Source organism: Mytilus trossulus, chromosome 8 (genome assembly GCF_036588685.1).
Source record: "Mytilus trossulus isolate FHL-02 chromosome 8, PNRI_Mtr1.1.1.hap1, whole genome shotgun sequence".
In the NCBI taxonomy this organism is placed as follows: Eukaryota; Metazoa; Mollusca; class Bivalvia; order Mytilida; family Mytilidae; genus Mytilus; species Mytilus trossulus.
In genome coordinates, this window is record NC_086380.1 from 34,843,781 (window position 1) to 34,866,732 (window position 22,952).

General features: G+C 31.2%; 1 protein-coding gene across 1 annotated transcript in view; it reads left to right on the forward strand.

The window, feature by feature from the left end:
- LOC134680890 (transient receptor potential cation channel subfamily M member 3-like) overlaps window positions 1-21,931 on the forward strand; it is a 38,492-nt gene extending 16,561 nt beyond the window's left edge. The window contains exons 11-26 of the mRNA XM_063540170.1: window positions 36-102; window positions 662-781; window positions 2,309-2,442; window positions 3,185-3,447; window positions 4,230-4,373; window positions 5,055-5,196; window positions 5,754-5,831; window positions 6,400-6,540; window positions 9,064-9,195; window positions 9,861-10,106; window positions 11,525-11,699; window positions 12,719-12,917; window positions 13,872-14,047; window positions 19,135-19,267; window positions 20,035-20,209; window positions 21,168-21,931. Coding sequence (XP_063396240.1) covers window positions 36-102; window positions 662-781; window positions 2,309-2,442; window positions 3,185-3,447; window positions 4,230-4,373; window positions 5,055-5,196; window positions 5,754-5,831; window positions 6,400-6,540; window positions 9,064-9,195; window positions 9,861-10,106; window positions 11,525-11,699; window positions 12,719-12,917; window positions 13,872-14,047; window positions 19,135-19,267; window positions 20,035-20,209; window positions 21,168-21,827 — 2,985 coding nt within the window. The 3' untranslated portion in view covers window positions 21,828-21,931. The remainder of the gene's footprint in view (window positions 1-35; window positions 103-661; window positions 782-2,308; window positions 2,443-3,184; window positions 3,448-4,229; window positions 4,374-5,054; window positions 5,197-5,753; window positions 5,832-6,399; window positions 6,541-9,063; window positions 9,196-9,860; window positions 10,107-11,524; window positions 11,700-12,718; window positions 12,918-13,871; window positions 14,048-19,134; window positions 19,268-20,034; window positions 20,210-21,167) is intronic.
- Window positions 21,932-22,952: the final 1,021 nt, after the last annotated feature.

A 22,952-nucleotide genomic window follows, 5' to 3' on the forward strand; every position in this document is an offset into this window, starting at 1 on the left:
TCATTAGTTTGTAAGAGTTATTTGTTTAATTTCAGATCAGTATATTTCATATAAACAAAAACGAAGAACTTGATAATGAAATACTGAAGATTTTACTAAAAGGTATATCTATTTGTTTCTACATTTAATAAATAATTTATTCATGTAATGGATGACAATATCCAATAAACATGCATGAAGAAATATATTTTGCTACCAAAGGGTAACAAATGGCTAAATGTGATCAAATCATCATTGTCATCTTAGTAATATGAGTTTATGTTAAGGATTACTTCAAATACTTGTAAACAGTTTTTGTGATTTCATATACGCCACGAACACGAGGAAGCAATTTTGATTGTGAAAAAAACCCAAAGGTTGATACACACTAGTCAAACTAATTATGACGTCTGGCAAGATATTTTAATTCTTTTTATGGGACACCTTACACACTAGATACACACAAACTATTTGAAGAGTTAAATCATTTTAGGGATAACTGCATTGTAGGAATATATCCGAATATCTGAATATTTTTCGAGCGCATTGTTTGTGTTGTACCCAAATAAATAGCCTACAGGAAGTTAATACATGATTAAGGTAAAACAAGTCATGGTAAACACACAGCCTTTACTGTCACTTCTGTCTATAGAACTCTTTTACCATTAAAATTCTATTAAAGCTAAGGCTGGTGAAGTCACAGAAAAACAGAGATTAGAAAGATTAAAACTGGCACTGAAATGGGACAGGGCTGACATAGCACAAGAAGAAATATTCAGGGAAGATGCTTTGTGGAGTAGAGGTTTGTTTTACACGTATAGGGAATAAATGACAACTGGCACAGCTTTAAAATATAAATCATCTGTGAAACATTTCTTAACGAACATTAAATAAATATACTAACTTTAATTCCACCACAAGTTTATGAAATTGATTCCAACATGAACTGACTATATCTGAATTTAACATAAAGTTTTGAACATCAGCCCAATGATACACTATCCTCAACAGTTCCACAAACTTTCCTAAATAATGCTATCATGTGTATAGCTTGCATCTCAATCAAACGAGGAAAAGAAACAGTGTTTTATTGGATTTTTCTTGGAGTTTGTTATTTTTGATATTTTACTTTTCATCGATCACAAGTCTGCAACCAATAACTACGCACATCTTTTAGACTTTTTGAAAAATTTTGATTTTTGTACCTCTTTCCTTGAATGGCCCACTAAGGATTGTATCACGATGCGTATATGGTTTTGGTGAACTATATCAGCCCAGTAGTCAGCCCTTAGGAGTTGATTTGAATATCAATTATATGGTATTTTTTTCTAATTTTCCTGTTACAAAACTCTGAATTTTTCGAAAAACTATGGTATTTCTTATCCCAGGAAAATATTTCCTTAGCCGTGTTCGGCACAACTGTTTGAAATTTTGGTCATCAATGCTTTTCGACTTTGTAATTGTTTGGCTTAACAACTTTTTTTATCTGAGCGTCACTGATGAGTCTTATGTAGACGACACGCGCATCTGGCGTATTTGAATATAATCCAGGTTCCCGTGATAACTATTTACACCACTTGGTCAATGCCACTGCTGGTGGACGTTTCATCCCCGAGGGTATCACCAGCCCAGTAGTCAGCACTTCGGGTTGGACATGAATATCAACTATATGGTAATTTTAATTTCCTGTTACAAAACTCTGACTTTTTCGAAAAACTAAAGATATTTTTATCCCAAGAATAGATTTCCTTATCCGTATTTGGCAAAACTTTTTGAAATTTTGTCCATAATGCTCTTTAACTTTGTACTTGTTTGGCTTTACAACTATTTTGATCTGAGCGTCACTGATGGGTCTTATGTATACGAAACGCGCGTCTGGCGTATTACTAGTAAATGATAATCCTTGTACCGTTGATAACTATTTGATGATCCCTTAATGTCCGAGAGGGGCGAAAGACACCTGAGGGACAGACAACTCAAAGATCGGAAAAAAACACTAAGAAAGCCATGACTAGAAAAGAAAAAGACAAACAGACAAGTAATAGAACACACGACACAACATAGTAAATTAAAGTCTAAGCAGCACTAACCCAACCAAACACTGGGATAATATCAGGTGCTCCGAAAGGGTAAGCAGATCCTGCTTCACATGTGAAACTCGTCGTGTTGCACATTTTATAAAACAACTCGGTAAATACATAGTCTTTTTCGGTAGGTCATATTCGTGAATAGAGAATGGGATTGTAATTATGACATAAGAAGCATATTCAATAACATTTCTGAAACGGTCATTCCATACATTGATACATTTTATTTCACTATTTTATAGGAAGTTTTGATGAGACGATGGAGACAGCCATATTAAGTGATAATGTTAAATTTGTACAGATAATTCTGAACCAAGGAGGAGTCGTGATGAGAGAATTTCTCACCAGCAAAAGATTGTTAAAACTTTATGACTTGGTAATATTTTATTCTGATTATAAAATAAATTAAATTAACTAACAAGAAAGGTGTATATGAAAAGTACATTTACATGATCTTTGAAACACATACCTATAGAATACTTTGTTTGGCATGCGCCTTTTTGTTTTTTGTTACATATATTGGTATGCGAATATATAGTTCACCAAAATAAGTTTCCTCATGTATTACCAAACTTGATAACTTCATATATTGTCAGCAGCCTTATTGTAATAAGTTGTAAAAGAGGGACGAAAGATACCAGAGGGACAGTCAAACTCATAAATCGAAAATAAACTGACAATGCCATGGCTAAAATGAAAATGACAAACAGACAAAAAATAGTACACATGACACAACAGAGAAAACTAAAGAATAAACAACACGAATCCCACCTAAAACTAGGGGTGATCTCAGGTGCTCCGTAGGAGTAGGCATATCCTGCTTCACATATATCACCCGTCGTGTTGCTTATGTCATTACAAATCCGGTAAATATTCTAATTCGGTAGTAAATATGAGCACTTTTCTTTATCTGTCAGACAACGTCTTCGATATTTTTGCCTGTCAATTTTGGACAGTAGATAACTGGCATTACATGTGTCTTCAAATTACAGGGCAATAATTCTAGATATTCTAATGCAATGTCCAATTAGTGTTATATGGTATTATATTGATAGTTTTCTTATAAAATGTGTGTAGTTATTTATATTAAACATAACTTTGTAAATTATCATTTTTAGGCATTGAACGAAATAGATATAAATAACATGCCTTTAAAAAAGTTAATGATTAAACTTGGCATCGGCGAACATAAAGAAATGAACATGCAGAAATTGTCAGCCATTGTGGTATTGTTGATGGACAAGTTTGATTATGACATGGAAGAAGAAAAAGATAATGACGATAATGATATTGATATTGATAACGAAAGAAATAAGAATGAACCTAAACACTTTAAATATCCATACAAACAATTGCTTATCTGGTCAGCACTTCTTCTTAGGTAAGTTTTTAGAGATGTATATACCGTCAAACAGGACACTTTTTTAAAAATATCCATGTAAACAATTGCTTATCTGGTCAGCACTACAACTTAGGCACGTTTTAATAGATGTGTTTACCGTCAAACAGGACAATTTAAACATCCATTCAAACAATTGCTCATATGTTCAGCACTACTATTTAGGTAAGTTTTACTAGATGTGTTTACCGTCAAACAGGACAATTTAAATATCCATACAAACAATTGTTTATCTGGTTAGCACTATTACGTAGGTAAGTTTTTATAGATGTATTTACTGTCAAACAGGACACTTTAGGTATCCATACAAACAATTGCTCATATGGTCAGTACTACAACTAAGGCAAGTTGTAGGACCGTTTAAATAATACTTTTTGGTCTTTTTGTGCTCCAAACTAAGATGAATAAATCTCTGTAATCTTCCATATTGTTGTGAAGGGGTTATTTTCACGTTACTATAAACTTAGAAAAATGATTAAAATTGAGTGTATTTATCATTGTTAAAAGCTGACTTCTGGCAATAGTCTAAATGTAATTCAAGCGAGAACATAACTTTATCATAGGGAAATCACTGCCGAAGATATGTTTGTAAGTTTTTATAATTGAAAAACTGATTTTGTCGCATTTGTTTGTATCAATAAAGATATTACATTAATTTCTGAATTAACAATACTTAAACAACAGTTTAAATGCACAAACATGTCCCCGTTCAAATGGTGTGCAGCAAGTAATGATTTTAAGTGCAAATTAATCGTTATATTCAGACAGCAGATGGCCAACTTTGCATTAAAGATGGGAGGTGAACCAGTGACAAGTACAGTAGCAGCTTCCAGAATACATTTCTCCTTAGCCAAATATATCCACAGAAATGAGTTGTCTGTCAAAAATAAAGTCTTAGCATATAAAGAGTAAGTGGATAGAGATAAAGTATTTTGTGTTTTATCCAATATAGGATAGGGGTCCTTTGGTTTTTTTTTAACTTCTATTCATCATCTATTTGTTCTTTATTCTCCGCTCTGAATATGTTAGCATCTTAGTATTCTCTATTATTAATGTGTTAAGTTCTGTTTGTCCATTTTTATCTTTTCTGTAACAGCATCCATAAAGTTACATTTATAAATGACTAGTGATTTTTCCGTTTTTTAAATTTTCTGAATTATATTGAAAACAACAACTTATTTCAGGAAAATTTAATCATTTTAAACCTGACAACCATATAGTAAGTGCATGTTTCAGGTTTTCAGTTTGTGATTTTATTTGTCTGTTTGAATGCTTTTTGAGTCTGTTCTGTATTACATGAATGTTACAGTAGTAGGAATACTTTTTCATAGATATATCTTAGAAATAAATGCCATATTTTGAGGGACGTATTTCATTTCTAGAATTAAGAAGCACATTTTCTTGATGTCTTGATTTTGAAAAATGCTTGCTCCGATTCTAGTTGACATAGATTCGTCTCTTGATGTTTTGAACATGGTGTTCATCTAATGAATTTCCATAAAAAGTATCTTTTTCACAGCAAAACATACTTTTCTATAATTATTGCCATGTTATGTTAGTTGTGAATCCATCCTTTTATTTTTGAACAGAGAGTTTGACGAATTAGCATCAGTCGTACTAGACGAATGTCATTCTAGAGATCCTACCAAAGCCATGATGATTGCTGAGAGGAGATCACCAACGTGGAGTAATATGACAAGTATGCAGATGGCAGCCTCTGCTGACAATCAGGTAAGGGGAATAATCATGTAGTTAGCTTGTACACAATTCATTCTGCAAGGTTGCAAACATTGTAAATATTACATCAATTAAAGTAAGGCAAAATATACTAAAATGATATCTAAACTCATAAGTCGAAAAAAAAATCCAACACAAATAAACCCCAGCTATAAAATGATCGTGGCTATTCCATAAAAAAGTATTTCATGAGGACAGAATGACCATGAATCAAGCGTACCACTAACACATTTAAATCTTATAAATGAAATAAACAAACCCCTAAAATCAAAAGGTGGATTTCAGGTGCTTCGGAATGTTAATCAAATCCTGCTACACATATTGCACCGAAAATCAAATTATCAAAAATGAAAGATAAGACTACACAAATTTACAATAGCACAATAACACAATGATATAATGCACAAGCATAGAGCCATGATTGTAATTTGTTACCTTCTTTATGAGACACTATCCTTCCATGGCTTTTTAAAACAGTTAATTTGGTATTGTAAAGTTACTTCGTAACAGCTATTGACACGACATGATAAATATTCTTATTCTTTTGTCAGACTTTTTTGGCATCAGTTGTATGTCAGAATTCTATCAGTTCAACATGGAAGAGGGGAATAGGGTCTTCCTGGCAAAAGGTAAGCCTAGATATTTAAAAATTGACTGACATAAAAGCATATTTTGAAAAAAACGAATCCTTAATTAACTGTATTGAAAAATGTAATACACAACCTTTTAAGCAACAAAGGTTAGATCACCTCAGTGCAGCATTGCTATTATGATCATGAGGATTTGTACTCGGGTTTGTCCATTTATTTCCCGATCATGTGAAATATGTGTCAAGTTCCTAGTTTGGTATTAATTGACAATTCAGATAATTAGTATGTGCGAATTCTTGGCATACAAATGAAATTTAATAACATTCTTTACATAAGGTAAATAAAAGAAAAACACTGCTTAAACACAATGCGAAGTTATATAATTACAAATCAGATACATGTAATGTTACTTTTTCATTTTTTGCTATAATAAAATGAATTTATAGTAATGCAAAAGGCTCAACAGTCATATGGTTGGTGCAATAATAGAACGCTAGTGCTCAGAAAAAGAAAACCTACAAATAATTCTATATTTACTGTATCTGTCTATGCTTAAGACATTTTTGGTGGCTGTTAGGTTTTACATGTGTACTTATTTTCTATAAAGGTATTTCTGGTGAGCTTGTTCCCCTTCCTGGCAGCAACACCACTCCTGGATATAGACAAACTTGGAGACAACAGGATGTCACCTACTCATAAGTTTCTGACGTTTCTTACTTCACCAATAGCAAAGTTTACGTACCACTCGGTAAGTTAATGTATTTACTTGAGAAAAACAGAATTGTTTTATTATTGAATATTGATTAAAACTTGTAAAAAAAATATATTTTCTTAATATGCTGCCAAAAATTACCAAAAGAGATTACTTTAAATGAATCAAATATAAACGATAACAACAGTCCTTTCTTAGATTTGTTAATTACAGTTTTATATTTGAAAATTAAGGACTGATTTATGGTGAGTTGTTTTTGCCACAATTTAACAGTGTTTACAAATCTCAACTTGCTCGCTATGCCAGTGTCTTTTGTGCTGGTTTGGATTTCTGTTCTCGTTTACAATGCTTGTGAGAGTTTATGCTCATAGACCAACTTGCGTTAAGGCCTCTCTGGTTACAGTATTCAAACAGAACATTGATAAATACTTATGTGTTAAAAAAAGTTTTGCCAGACATGTTTGAAATGTTGGTGAATTTTCTTTATACTTAATATAAAATTTAATGAACATCTATTTTTAACGCTTTTATCCATATTCTTCTTTTATGAGTCTGAACTTTTGGATTATGCAAAACCTGATTCACTTGAACGAGTGTTCCTGAAATGCTTTGGGCCTATTTTAACACCAAAACACTCGAGTCTAAATTTCATGATTTATATAGACCTTGGGAGATACCCTTTTTCTTTACATGACAAACTACGGATGGTTTCTTTTTCTTTTTGCCTTCTTGATAACACACATGACATTAAATTATCTTGTTAACTTGTAAAATATTCTCCATTAATTATAACAGGGTGTAATTTACATAACCTTACAATCATTGATTGCCTTTAGAGACATGAAAGGGCCAAAATATACCGAGATCGGAAAGGTCTGGTCACTTCACCAGATCTTCAAATATGGCCTATGCATTACGTCTAGCAGTTTTTTATCACTGTGGGAGAAACAGTTACCATACTATTGTATAAAAAAACTGTTGAAATTGTAATTATGACCATGAACTCTTATCTGAAAATGTTGTTGTACTAAAATATTGTGTAGATTTGTACGATAAATAGCATCTGCACACCTGATTAGAGGAACTAAAATACTTTTGTTGTATCTAAATCATATATCATATATAGTTGATTGTATTCACCCATGCAAAACACAATATGTATTATATATGAACTGTTATTTGCCCTGTAGCTATGTTCTAGTGTTTGAGAATTAAGTCATTCATTCATTCATTCAAACTTAGCACCTGTCTGGATGACAATGGCATGATTAATTAATCGATACACACCCACACTTATTATAAATAACCTTATTCAGCTAACCAATGCAGAATGTCACACATACTGTTTTTATTAGAATGAGTAAAAAAATATTTGCTTTTAAAGAAAATCGAATTTCAAATAGATTAAAAAAATTAAACGTCTTGAATAAACAATAAAGAAGAAAATGCTGTATTTAAAAAAACGTGTTCAATTGTCTATAAGACGCATTCGCTATAAATTACATGCTTTGGTTTAAAAAAATTATTAATTAATAGCTGCAAACCCACACTCCATGATTACTTACCTTATTCAGATAACCAATGCAGGGTGTCACACCTGTACTCTTTTAAAACTCAGTTTAAACGGTTGTTTAAAAATCGATTCTTAAATAGATTGAAAAAAAAACAACACCTTAAGTATGTTTTTTTCTGACGTTAAGGCCTCATTGAAATCGCGTTCTTGAATTATTTCCAAAACATGTGATAGAAGTGGAAAATATCAATGGATTTTAAAATGATAATAATCAAACATAGCTCTAAAAAAATGTGTATCTACAATAAATAGTTTTTGAGTAATCCACCATTCAAATTTTACGACCTATCAAGTCAGTCTTTTTAGCCAAACGTTGGAGTAAATGGGTGAGAGATACAAATGATATGCATTTTTTCCTAAAACTGAGATGAATAACAAACTTACAACATTGACAGCATGGAAATTTGACCCAAAACAGCATCAAAATATGATAAAATTTTCTTATATAAACACCTACCTATATTTTTTTTAAAGTAAAATTTATTCAGACTGGTCCACCTCATCTTTTATAATGAAAGTACGAAAACAGTTTAATTGTGGAACGGTGATTGTTTACACGATAAAAGCGTAAAAATATGTAAAAATTAACAAACAATGGAAAAATCTTTAAAACTGGGTATTTTCAAAAGACCGTGTCAAAAAAAGAAGTGCACCACCATATGCTATTTTTCTCAGCAATTATTTGTTTACAGTCTTATAAACACGTAAATCAGATTAAGAAAAAAAACTTTAATGCTAGAAATTTTGGCTCCTCAGAAGCGTACACCCTTAAGAAACAATATTGAAGAAAAACTGTATTTGAAAAAAAAAACACAAACAAAAAACAACGTTTACAGTTGTGTGAAATACGTATCTCCCTATCAATGAAAAGATAAAATTCAGTATTTTGATGTATTTGATGTGTCTGAATCTGTATTGCGTTTCATTTTTCATGTAATGTTTTGATGTTTGTATTGTAATAATCATATTTTGTATTTGTTTTTTAGTTGATGTATTTAGTGTTTCTGGGGCTTTTTACATATTTTGTATTAGTGGAGTTCCGGTTAGCTTATGTAACACCTATAGAAGTTGTGTGTATTGTTTGGATATCTACATTTATTATAGACAATGCATACACAGTAAGTCACTCTACATAAAACTTTTTTTATTAATATAGATGTCAGTTATGTCAAGTGATTCATTTATTTTTCATGGGTATCAATTTTTATGGATTGAGGAATGCTTGCATTTTCTCGGGTATTAGATTCCTTGCATACGTAAATTATATTGAAAATTTGTCATTCGCTGAACACTTGAATTCGTGGTTCACATGTACCAACGAAACCCAGAAACATTGGTATTCAACGACAATAATGAATCAACAGTAAAATCTCAATTAATTGCAAAGTTGACTAAGTAATACTCAAGTAGACATACTTACTTAACAATGGTAAGTGTGTGTTTACTGAATTAAAGAAAGAATTTGTTTGATAGCAACTATTTTAGATCAGGCATTTTCCACATTGTAAATCTCAAATCAAAGCACAAAGTAGAAAACAAATTATAAAAGTGTGTTAGTGATAAAATATAGAGAATGCAACAATGCATTTTCCACCGTTAAAAGCAAATGTTCTTCAGACATGTCCATTAAAATGATATGATATTTGGTAATATTAAAAAAAACCTCTATAAGTTACACATCTATATTAAAAATTGAGTTCAATGAAAGAATGGCTTTGCTACCCGTTAACACTGATTAATATTTAACACATCATATCAATCACATGCATTTCGTTTGTTTTAGTGTCTAGCATTTCCATCCCCTACTCTATGGTGTACCATCAGAGACTGGTTTGGACTGCTGAAGTTTCTAGACATTGGAAACTGTGTTTTAGCCATAGTAGCCTTTCTCATGCATTTAAAAGGAACTTATGCCGACGAGGCAAAGTCCATATTTTGTGTCAATGCTGTTGTATTCTATATAAGAGTATTGGAGGTTTATACTGTAAACAGTAGACTAGGACCTAAAATGGTGATGATTAAAAAAATGGTATGTTGATAGACCAAACTAAACTGAAAGCAAATCCATTCAAACTTCTTGTGACTAACAAATTAACAAAAAAGTTATCTAAGCATGATGTGACTAAAACATCTACCGACTATGTTGACTAATAAACAATATTAATTATGCGAAAAAACAAATAAGAGGAATAATGTGATTCATTTGTTTCATGAGTTCCTTTTTTTATACCCCACCTACGATAGTAGAGGGGCATTATGTTTTCTGGTCTGTGCGTCCGTCTTACCGTCCTTTCGTTCGTTCTTCTGTACCGCTTCAGGTTTAAGTTTTTGGTCGAGGTAGTGTTTGATGAAGTTGAAGTTCAACCAACCTGAAACGTAGTATATGTGTTTCTTATGGTATGATCTTTCTAATTTCTGACACCAATGTCACGGTCAACTAAACATAGACATTGATAGTGTGAGTGGGGCGTCCGTGTACTTGGGACACATTCTTGTTTATGGATAAAAGAAACATGATATGTTTGTGGATATATGTATCTGATTATGCGGTGTTTACGAAATTCCGCATACCAGGCTATAGAAAATATGTACTGTTGACATCTAAATTTGTGTTGATTCACCGATGACCCTGACATCCACGATAATTGATATCACACGAAATAGTATTGCATTCAAAGTACATTTAAACATGCTTTGATTCACCTATTTATAAATGATTTGCAGTTAAAATCTATAGTACACATAAATAGTATTAAATATGTATCTTTGATTTTTATTAAGACAACTGACACAAAATGCAAGATATAGGGATGCTTATTTACCGGTGAATGCTGTATACATTGTTTGAAATTATAGCTAATTGTTTCAGTTTGAACAATAATTTCATTAAAGCATGTTTAATGATGTGTCCATATATCAGATTCCTGTTCATGTTCATGGTTCATTTGTCCTTGGTCAGTTTTTTGTAAGAAACTATTACCAAATGGTCAACTATATTAGGAATATAGAATGATTTTATGCTAACATTTTCATGCTTCACTTGTCAAATTTAAGTGTTTAGTGATTAGGTTTGATTTTAGATAATATAAGCAATAGGTCATATGCATGGGATAACTTCATTACATGATCTAAAGGTGTATAATGTTTACATCATGTTTAATTGAATAAGCTTAAGTCTATGCATGGAAGGAACATATCTGTCTGACAAGGCTTCATCTAACCTGAACTGGTTTTTGTAATGTGATTACTGCATTAAGATTTTCATATTAAAGACCTTCCACATAAAAGTCAACCATGGTCGGTATAGCAGGCTTGAAACATTAGGATGTGCGTTTTTGTCATACAATAATCAGTTTCATTTAGTACTCTGAATATATCGTTATAAAGGTATACTTTCAAGTAATAGAAAAAATTGCAAATTTCATTTTTTTTTTTTATCATTTTTAGATTTTGGAATTAGTGATGTTTATTTTAGTGCTGACTATATTCTTGGTAGCTTATGGAGTAGTGAGTCAAGGATTAATGTTTCGTCAGAGACAATCTGATTGGAGGATACTTACAGATGTCATTTATTTTCCATACTGGCAGTTTTATGGAGAACTGTTCTTAGACGAAATAACAGGTATTTTAATTTGTGTGATCATACTGTAGATAGACATTGTATCAGAACATATAGGAGCTCTCTCTTTCAATATGTTCCGTTGTTCTTACTGCAAAAAGGAGAACATCATAAACAGTAATCTGGCACCGGCGTTGTAAACTATTTTTTATTAAGCTATATATTTCAAAAACAAGAAGTCCTGAATGCTACATACTTTGTTTGTATGCCTTTTGTTTCTAAGTTTCTATATGTTAAATGGTCAATGTGCGTTGATGGCTCAGCAATTGCTTGAAAAAAATGTTTGAAAAAAAAAAAGTTTTACTTTAATTGTAGATTACTCAATTAATATGAGTAGGAGGTAACTATATTTGGTGAATGAGTTTTTTCTACATGTCCGTCAAACAGCGTTCAACTTACTTAAGCCTAATTTCATGTTTGAGTCATATAACTGTGTCTGTTTTTAAAATACTATTGGCAGTAGGTCAACTAGATCTTTTTAATGGAATGATTTTAAGGTGTATATTTCTGTGTGACAGGTATCATCTGTCCTTCGCCTCATATTTATTGGTCATTCGTCAATGTTAATTTTAAGTAGTACAGAACTTTATAAGATACTAAAACAAATTAAATTAAACCAGAGTGCCTCCAACCTTTAATACGAAAACTCCACGATACCCTCTGCCATAAGTAAAGATCAGAACCTTTCATAAAATGTAAAATTTTAACTATCAAATTTGCACGTAAATTCTAATTGAAAGGTGATATCACGAAACTCCTTTCATGCAACCTATACTGATACTGTGGAAAAGTGCTGCATACCAGACTGCTCTGACTTTAATAGCATTTTGTAACAGAAAATTTTGTACAGTTTACTTTACTTCAGTGTAAGATAAAATGACGAGATTATTCAACTTATATTTTAAATCAAACCTTTGTTTATATTGTTGAGTAGAAAGAAAACAGTAAACTCACCAATAATAAGGACAACGAGAATGTTTTTTAAAAGTCATACAAAATAATTGGAAATATTCTATTTATAGAAGACGAAAGTTGTATGATCCAAGTCATTTATAATATGACCAATTCGACTGGTATGGTTGACATGGATAATTATACTGATAATGGTGTTCCTGATCATACGTACTGTAGAAAACATCACTGGCTAGTTCCAGTATTCCTGGCAGCCTATTTGATGATTGGAAATGTACTGTTGCTGAACTTGCTGATAGCCATTTTCAGGTAAAACTTTTGTTTCAGTAATTTTAAGGAAAATGTTTTTCACATCGATATATACATGCTATTTGATTGTGCACAAACAATCCTAATATGTAAAGAAGATGTGATATGATTGGAATTGGTTCATTTTTAGTATCATCTTATATTTACAGGTAAGACTGTTTGTATAACGAATACAATCGTTCTCTTATATATGTGTTCTTATGCAATTTTCTTTTTATTTTGACACCTGTCTCTGTTTATAAGATCACCTTTACTGACTACTTCAATAAGGTCCACATTATCATGGTCTGGAGCATATTTCTACAAGGATGTTTCTGATATAATGTAAAGCATCATGTCCCCCCTGAGTGGTCAAGACACTTTTATATGGCGGTTTACCTTTCGGTTACGTATTCCAGGAGACGGAAACACATTTAGTATTGTTCTTAGAGCTGTTCAGTTCTGTTTTCCAGGAAGAAGAGATTACTTCTTACACAGCCTGAAAGTTATAAACGTACTTTATTGGAGCCAGATAAACATGTTCATACAACTTACATTCAATAATCCAATAATACTGGGAATTCATTATTAATAATAAGATACCAATTTTTGGGTATTTTATTGAAAAAGTAGTGAAACAGGAAATTGATTGTTCAACAGTTTTTGTATGGACATAAATTCACCATGATTTCCATTCTCAATTTTATGAAGGAAGTCTAATTGAGGACTTGTTGGTGACCTTCTGTTGTTGTCTGCTCTATGGTCGGGTTGTTGTCTCTTTGACACATTCCCCATTTCCATTCTCAATTTCAGTTAAACTACAAAATTAAATATTTATGAAAATACAATTTTTGTCAATCCGCTAAAATTGGTACCCATGACAATATAAGATTCACCAATATTCATTCTTACATCATTTAGAAAAACCAGATGTAATGATCGAGTTTTAAGATTTTGCACTTTATTACCTTTCAGTAATGTTTTCCAAGAAGTTGAGGTTAATTCCAACAGAATATGGAAGTATCAGATGTATTTACTGGTGATGGAATTTGATACAAAAGCTGCACTAGTACCACCGCTCAGTATTTTTATTCACATCTATCTGATCTTCAAATGGATTTTTAGACATTCTTGTTGCAGGAAAGCTAAAGGTATTTATACCGTACAAATGATAATGGAGCACGGTTACAGAAAACATAAATTATCTAATTCTAACCTAAAGTATATTTCTTAAGGGAATAATAGAACGTTCAGAGATATAGGATATCCTTACTTTATGACTGTCAAATTTGGTTTATGAGTGCTATTATTTACTCTTTTATATATTGTTTACAGTAACTTAAAAAAAACAAATTGAATAAAAATAAATTTGGTCTTAAAGTAAAATTATTAAAAAAAATGTTCGTTTTAAAACATCAAAATAGAAAAGAGAAATAATTAATAAACCGGAGAAACTTATATTAGAGTTATATTATTTTCATAACTTCAGAACGCAAAGGAGCCATTTTATATATTTTTTCGTTTTTCAATAGGACCAATAAAGCTTTATATCAGAGAATCTACGAACATTTTAAACTGAAGCTTTTGTGAAAACATCTAATGCATATAATTAACATTCAAACTGTAGCAAACCACATACTTTTCTTTTCTTTTGTGACATATTTGTATTTGTCGTCCATCCCTTTAACTCTAAAAAAAATAATCTTTGGTGTCGAACACTTCAAATCTAAAAGAAACAATAAGTTTAGCATGCGTAAGTTAATTAAAATTTGGCTATGATATATATATGAAAGTAACGACAACTTGTGAAAAATTAACACAAATGAGTAAATGAAAAGAAAAAGCATTATCAATACTAGAAAACTAAAAATGGTATACTGTTGCCTTATAGTTATTCTTAAAAACCTCGGATAGGTCTGACATTTTGTTTCTAATTTTTAGAGGGTAAGCTAATTTCTGGTAATATGAAAAATGTTGGCTACTTTGTCCATAATCCTAATTTTCATATTCATATTTCATTTTCCATCATCAATTAAAATTGCATACCATGATTTTGTGACATTTAATATGCTGATCCTACTTTATAACTTAGATCTTGACTTATAAACAACAACAAAATGACTAACACAGTGATTGTTTAGAAGTTTTAATTAGCTGCTCCTATGTGTTTACTTTTCACAATGCTTCATGTGAGTTTCAACGAGTTTATGTGTTTGAATGCCTTTTTAACGCCTTTGAATTTCAACACCTCTCATGGAAAAAACTCCCACTAACAGTTGTCATATATATTTAATAATCATATATGCGGGAATTTGGTAAACGAATGTCTGTAATTTGACATTTGAAATTGGTTTGCCTTTCTTGAAAACCGTCTTACAATGTGTTTTCTAACAATGGAGAGAGCGTTTCATTCCATCTAAACTCTTTTGAACCTTTTTAAAATATTTTTAAATGAGATTGAGCGTTTGTTTTCAATTCTAATCCTTCTTTACAGACTTTTGTGAGTAACCGTATATTGAGTTATATCAGACTGCATATGCATGTGGCTTTACTATAATTGTATTACTAATTTTTTTAATTTTTTCTTTCATTCTGCATGCTCAGTCACTGTGTAATGCTTGTATCAATGCTTTGTGACATTAGAAAATAACTTTTTAGTCTAGTAACAATATTAAGGTAGAACTTATCATGAAGATGGGACTATTTTATCTGTTTTCTAGTCATTTCGTTGTTATTTCGACTAATAAAATGAGTTGGAATATCCTTTAGATATATTTCGCCTCTCTGTTTAACCGTTTGTAACAACGTTAGACACTGTGACTCACGGTTGATATTGTATGGTATTAGTGTGCGTAAAATTGTACCATTTTCTGTTGAAAGAAAATGTTAAAAATATTCAAGACAAGAATATTTAAATACTTCTAGCTTATTAACATAAATATGTAACTGCCATTGCAATGAATACAATCAAAACAGTTTTACAATGTTAAGTGCTTTCAAATTATATCTTTTTTTGATGGATCAATTTCACAATTCTGTATTTGTTGTTTGTAATCTAAAAAGGGTATTTATATTACCGATCGTTTGATATGACGGCTCGCGGGTCTAAATCATTTTTTTTTTTATCTAATATAAGAATTCGCTATATTTTTCTATAAATGAACTTTATCTTATACTTAATAGAAAAATGAAATAAAAAAAGGGGTCACCGTTCATTTACGCTCACAATCTGCCATCAAAAAAGCATCCATTTTTTTTAATGTCGCTTTTTTCTGTTGAACTAAGAGAAAAAATAGCGGTAATTTCAAAATAAAAAAGAACTAAATTACAGAAATCGCTAAAATTTTACAATTATTTAGTTCCTGAACAGCTTATTCGAAAACATCACTAAACATAAAGGTCACCGATGAGTTAAAAAATATATTTCAATTTAAATGCCAAAACATGGCACCTTTGCACCAAAGGGAGATAATTTGGAGCTTTTTCAACATCTACATTTTAAAAGTCACCTAGGGCCAACACGATTTGATTTTTTTAAATGATTTTTGTACTATTTAAGGGAAATTAATAAAATTTGTAATGAAAAAATATGTTTATTTTTTTCTGAAAATAACCGCAAGCGATTTTTAACATTTTATTTTGTTATTTGATCATGGAATTTCCGTTTTGATTTTTCCTTGGAGTTTGGTTATTTGGTCAATTTAATTCTTAATTACACTACAACAATTTTGTAATTGCTTTAAATTAAATGAGTCATTAGACAAAATTTGTAGTATGAATTTGATCAGTTAGAATCATTTATAAATAGTTATCAAAGGTACCAGGGTTATAATTTAGTACGCCAGACGCGCGTTTCGTCTACATAAGATCCATCAGTGCGGCTCACATCAAAATAGATATTAAACCAAACAAGTTAAGTCTGCTAATTGATATTTTATCGTATGTTTTTATATGTTGTGATGTTATGCTATTGTTTCAGAAAAAGGGAGAAGGTTTGGGCCCATTAAAACGTTTAATCCCGCTGCAAATGTTTGCACCTGTCCTAAGTCAGGAATCTGATGTACAGTAGTTGTCGTTTGTTTATGTAATATATACGTGTTTCTCGTTTCTCGTTTTGTTTATATAGATTAGACCGTTGGTTTTCCCGTTTGAATGGTTTTACACTAGTAATTTTGGGGCCCTTTATAGCTTGTTGTTCGGTGTGAGCCAAGGCTCCGTGTTGAAGGCCGTACTTTAACCTATAATGGTTTAATTTTTAAATTGTTATTTGGATGGAGAGTTGTCTCATTGGCACTCACACCACATCTTCCTATATCTAAATGAAAAGTTGAAATGCATTGAGGATTCAGTGCTAGGGATAAGAAAATCCTTAGTTTTTCGAAAAAATCAGTTTTGTAAAAAGGAAATTTATAAAAATGACTACATAATTGATATTCATATCAAGACTGAAGTGCTGACTACTGGGCTGATGATACCCTCGGGGACGAAACGTCCAATCAGCAGAGGCATCGACCCAGTGGTGTAAATAGTTATCAAAGGTACCAGGATTATTATTAAATACGCCAGGTAATCTAAAAAAAGATTAAAAATACTTTAAATTCAGAAAGTATTGTATTTGTCAATATTGCAAGATATACGACTGGGTGAACATTTCAATAATAAAAACTCGCATTCTGACATCTGACATATATATTTGTATGCAACCTTTCCTGTGTTTGCAATATTTATTCTTTCATTTTGGTCTGTCAATTATAAATTTCAATAATGAATATATGAATGCATTGGTTTCTGAATAAGTTAAATCAGGTTTTTCTACACAAGATGCTCATTTCGACAATGAATGTCTCTTCAGTGATATTTGAGGTCGAAATATATGAAAATATATGTCCCAAGCTAATTCAAAATATGAAGAGCTCATAAACAAAAAATGGTAAAAGATTATAACCAAAGTCATGCAAGGAATCAAAGCTTTGCATGATTGAGATAGTTTGCTTAATTAAAACTAATTTCCAAACTTAATAAAAAAAATACAGTATGAAAATTGATCAGTGTCCCAAAAAAAAGAGCACCACAAAGCCTGACTGAGTGCTTATTATTGGTCACCAGGCATTTTTGCATAAAATTGATACAATGCTGATTATGCAATAAGAATGTTGGTGTTGGAAATTTGTAGGCTATAATCTACTTTTAATTCAAAAAAAAAATCAGGACAGATTTATTTAAAGATTTTTTGTTTTTGCTCCTTTTTGCTGTTTAAAGTTTGAAGTATACTTTTCAAAAAACTAGGTAAAAAATAACAAAAAAGTCGAAATCGTCATTTAAGGGCAAGTCAAATTAACCATTGATTATTTGCCTCTTGAAGTTTCTATCTATTGAAGTTTTTATGATAAAAGCTAAAACCTCTATTGAAAAATCATCTTTTTATGGGAACAAACACATGAAGGAGCTTGTCTGGCTATTTTTGCTATGTTAATTAATTAGAAGATTTACTTGTCTTGCTTAAAATAAGGATTTTCTTATCCCAGGCATAGATTACCTTAGCCGTATTTGGCACAACTTTTTGGAATTTTGGATCCTCAATGCTCTTCAACTTTGTACTTGTTTGGGTTTATAAATATTTTTGAAATGAGCGTCACTGATGAGTCTTATGTAGACAAAACGTGCGTCTGGCGTACTAAATTATAATCCTGGTACCTTTGATAACTATTAAAACATTTTTAGTTTTACTCTTTCTCTCTTGAATTTTATGTTCTCATGTCCAACATGGCAAAAATTTGATTACATTTTATTTAAGTACAATTACTCATTGTGACACAGTTGTCAAGTCACAACTGGAGACTGGCAAATTTTCAGCTGGAGTTTGGGCCCAACAAATACAGATTTTTATCAACATATTTATCTTTATTTCAGTGTTTATTTTTATGATAAAGCTTCATATTTCCCATTTGAATCTTAGCAAACATGGAAAGTAGATATAACTTGCTATTCTAATAGTTTATTCGTTCTGGAATGAATTGTCACAGTTATCAAGTTAAAACACACGCTATATACTGTATTCTCTTTTATACTATCCCATAATTGTGGACAATTTTGATTATAATTAGCCTGGAAACTTATGAGGAGAAACACATTTTGCAACAGTTAACGTACAACAGACACCAAGTGATTGAAGAAACTCATATTGGGCTAAACGAGACAGTCATAAAAGTGTTTTAATTGTTACCCTTTTTATTTTCAGGTCGTCAATATGGTTCTCGTCATTTAGAATATTTACAGCTGTTTGAGAAAGAACAATTATCTAACTACTTGAGGAAAAAGAAAGCTGATGCTAAAAGTTCTACAGATATTAGTAACCTTAGTATGCAGAAAAGGTAAGAAGACCAAACATCCAGTTGTGTTTTGTTTGATATTATACATAAAACTTTGCTGTCTGTCATGCGATTAGATGATTATGATTAATCGGAAATGTTGGATTATTTTTATAAAAATAGAGAGTTATGGTTTAATTGCCGATGAGATTCAATAGTTATCAAAGGTACCAGGATTATAATTTATTACGCGAGACGCGCGTTTCGTCTACACAAGACTCATCAGTCAAAATGACGTTGCTTTAAGTCAATGGTCTAAAAACACCACATACAACTAAAAACTGTAACATATGAAAAAAATTACTCTAATTTTTGAATTAATCAGTAAGAAATGTGACTAAATTATAATATTTTAATTTTAATCAACCAGTGAAAATTTAAAGTTAAAAATAAATTAATTATTTACCTTTTTGATTGGTATCTAAGCTGGTTAAATGATGCAAATAAAAACAGTGGGAACAGATACCAACTGCATATTCAAACTTAGAATTAAAAAAAACCCTGACAATTCCACGGCAAAAATCAAACAAAAAAAAAAACCCAATGTACACATAACACAATATAAGAACTAATGACCACACGAACCAAAAAAAAAAAAAAAAAAAACAATGGCGGAGAATCTCATGTGCTCCGGCAAGGTGAGTAGATCCTGCTCAATATGTGACACATATCGTGTTGCTTCTGTTAGTATTACTGCGTCGAATGAGGAAATGAAGACTTTTGTGTAAGAACAATATGATACTAAATGTAATTGACTATTTTTTTTTTAGAATTGATGAGTTGTATAAGATGATAAAAGAGGAATTGTTTGATGATGAACAAGCAACAGTTACCCGAGAAACTTCCAAGGCAGGATTATTTGAAAGTGTGTCCAGACCAAATACAACAGGGGAGGCTACTCTCCGCAGACAGTTATCGAAAACAGGATCTATAAAGGAGACAGTGGTAATCATTTGTAAAACAAGCTTTGAGATAAGGTTAAACTACTGTTGATACGTCATTTCACATAATAATGTCATTGCAACAGAAATATTATCAAAAAAGTGTTATGTTTAATAGCCAAGATGAGCTGGGTTGGTTTAAGTTAAGATAAATAACAAATAAAATTTAATCACTTTCAAAGAGTTTTTTATATCAAATTTTATTGTTTTTAATAACAACTTCAAGTTGATAGATCCTCGTTATACATTGTTTTGAATGAAGAAGAATTGCTTGAAAAGTGCTTCCGTAACGTCAAGTGGTCAATTATTTTATGAAGGAAAAGGGGGATATATAAATAAGCAATGTTGATGTTCAGAATGTTCTTCTTAAACTTGTATACGAAAAACCTTAACATTTGTCTATAAAGTTAAAATAGACAATGATATGTTCATGCAACTATGCATATGGAATTAACACCCACAAGCAATTTTTTTTACTTATGCAGATGAAACTCCATACTTGATAACAGTAAAAGTCTAAATAGTTTTATTGGGGTCTGGCATGAGACTAACTGCAACATGTGACAGTCCTGTGTTAATTAATGTATCATTGCCATTTTACATTTCTTATTTCTATGCTGACATCGATTGCGGTGTTTTTGAAGCATCTTGCCCTTTTTGTAGTCTTGGACTGTTTTCGAATTTGAGTTCGTGTATATACTTTCGAGTTTTGTCGAGCTGCAGTCCGCCGCCGAATGCGCACCTTTTCTCGCTGTGTTTGTGGCCTTGAGCTGTTGTCTTCTCTTTTTATAAGTTTTTGTCTCTTTGACATGTTCTTCATTTCAATTCTCAAATGTATGTTTATTGACAGTATCGGACGAATCTTGATATAATTTTAAACCACCCAAAAATGAATTCTTTCTTTGAGATTTACAGATTAAATATATAAACTCCTAATTCATTTGTAAATTTTTGTTTTTTAGCCAACAGACAAAGAGGAGGAAGACAAAAAAGGAAAGAAACCCAGAAAGAAGAAAAAGAAGAAAGCTAAAGATGATGAAGTTAAATTGTTGAAAGCTAAAGATCACGAAGAATTGTTGTTTAAGGCTAAGGATGATAAAGACAAATTGTCAAAGACGAAAGATGATGTAGATAAACTGTTTAAGGCTAAAGTTGTCGAAGACAAACTGTTTACGTCTAAAGATGATGGAGATAAATTGTTTAAGGCTAAAGATGACGGAGAAAAATTGCTCAACATAGACAAAGACATACAGAAACCTGAAGCAGAGAAAAAAGTGGCTGATTTATTAGAAGAAAACCTATCGGATGAACAGTATTCTATGGCTCCTTCTTTGCTACCTATTTCCCCAAGACGAAAAGCACCAACAAAATATTGGACAATAAATTCTGATAGTGATGAAGAGAAACGATCAAAATCTCAACGTATGAACATACAACATGACTCCGATGATAATTCTGATTTGAACAATTTTAATAAAGCTAAAAAGAAAAGAAGGAGTAGAAGGAGTAGAAGTCAACCACAAGATTCTTTCTCTGAAGAAGATCTGAAATTCAGAGGTTCAAAAATACGCCAAAAGTTGAGAAAGAAAAGGTCGCGCCAAAATGATAGTGACTCTAATTAGTGGTGTCAATGAGCCCAGTGTGGTCCTTATGTTGTTACAATCACTTTCGATTTTTTTGTACAGAATATAAAACAAATATGGCCAAAAATACATATTGGAGGGTAACGGGCAAAATTTCAATTCTCACATATCACATTCATTGTATTAATATACATCAAGTGTTTTATCTTTGTCAAATGTTTTACCATCAAAGTTGTTTTCACCATTTTATTTAAATATAGCTGTGATTCAATGATTTTTGCTGAGTTGGGGATTCAGACTAGTGGATATTTAGGTAAACCCCTTCAAATATGTTATTACCAGTTTTTGTCTTCTTTACAGACCTCTTTTCTCAGACCCTGCATCTGTTCTTGCTAAGTCTGTTGTAAAAGATGGAATTATTATTTTGGTCGAAAACTGAAACTTTAATTATTAATTTTGATACTTTAATTTGTTAAATTTTTGTTTTAAATAGTGTATTAAATTAATCTGTACATTTTTGTATGTCACTTATAATAACCGGTTAGTAGAAATCAGTTTTTTAATGATTTTTTAAACTAAGCTGGTGAAACTCTTTTTTTATTTCATGTGTCAGATTACTAACATTTATGACATATATTGTTTGTATGTATAATTTTTTAGATTGACATTCTATGTAAATTCCTGTGTGACTGTTATACATGTATTCCGTCTATAAGGAGAAAATATTCTAATTATACCTTCGGGTAGAGATTCATAATCAAAATAGTTCCTGTTTTTTTATGCATATCAGTGCCGTGTGTAAAACATGTGATTTAAAGATTTGATTAAGGCTGGTATGCTTGTTTTCAATTTGTTTGTTATTTTTTATACTCATTATTTTAAAATATAACAGTTATTACTGGTATGCAGCAAAATGGTTGAGACATTTTACGATGGACTCATAGCACTCTTGTTTCTTGCTGAAAATGTAAAAGTACCTATGAAAATGAGTGACCCATGTATCACAGATGAAAACAAACGACTGATAACACTTCTATCTTACAAATGTTATTTTAATATATTTTTACTCAATGAGATCCCGGATGTCTTTAACCACAACACTTTGTAATTTTGATCCGCCATTTTAAAAGTTTATCACACATGCATTTAATGCATTTTTGTAAA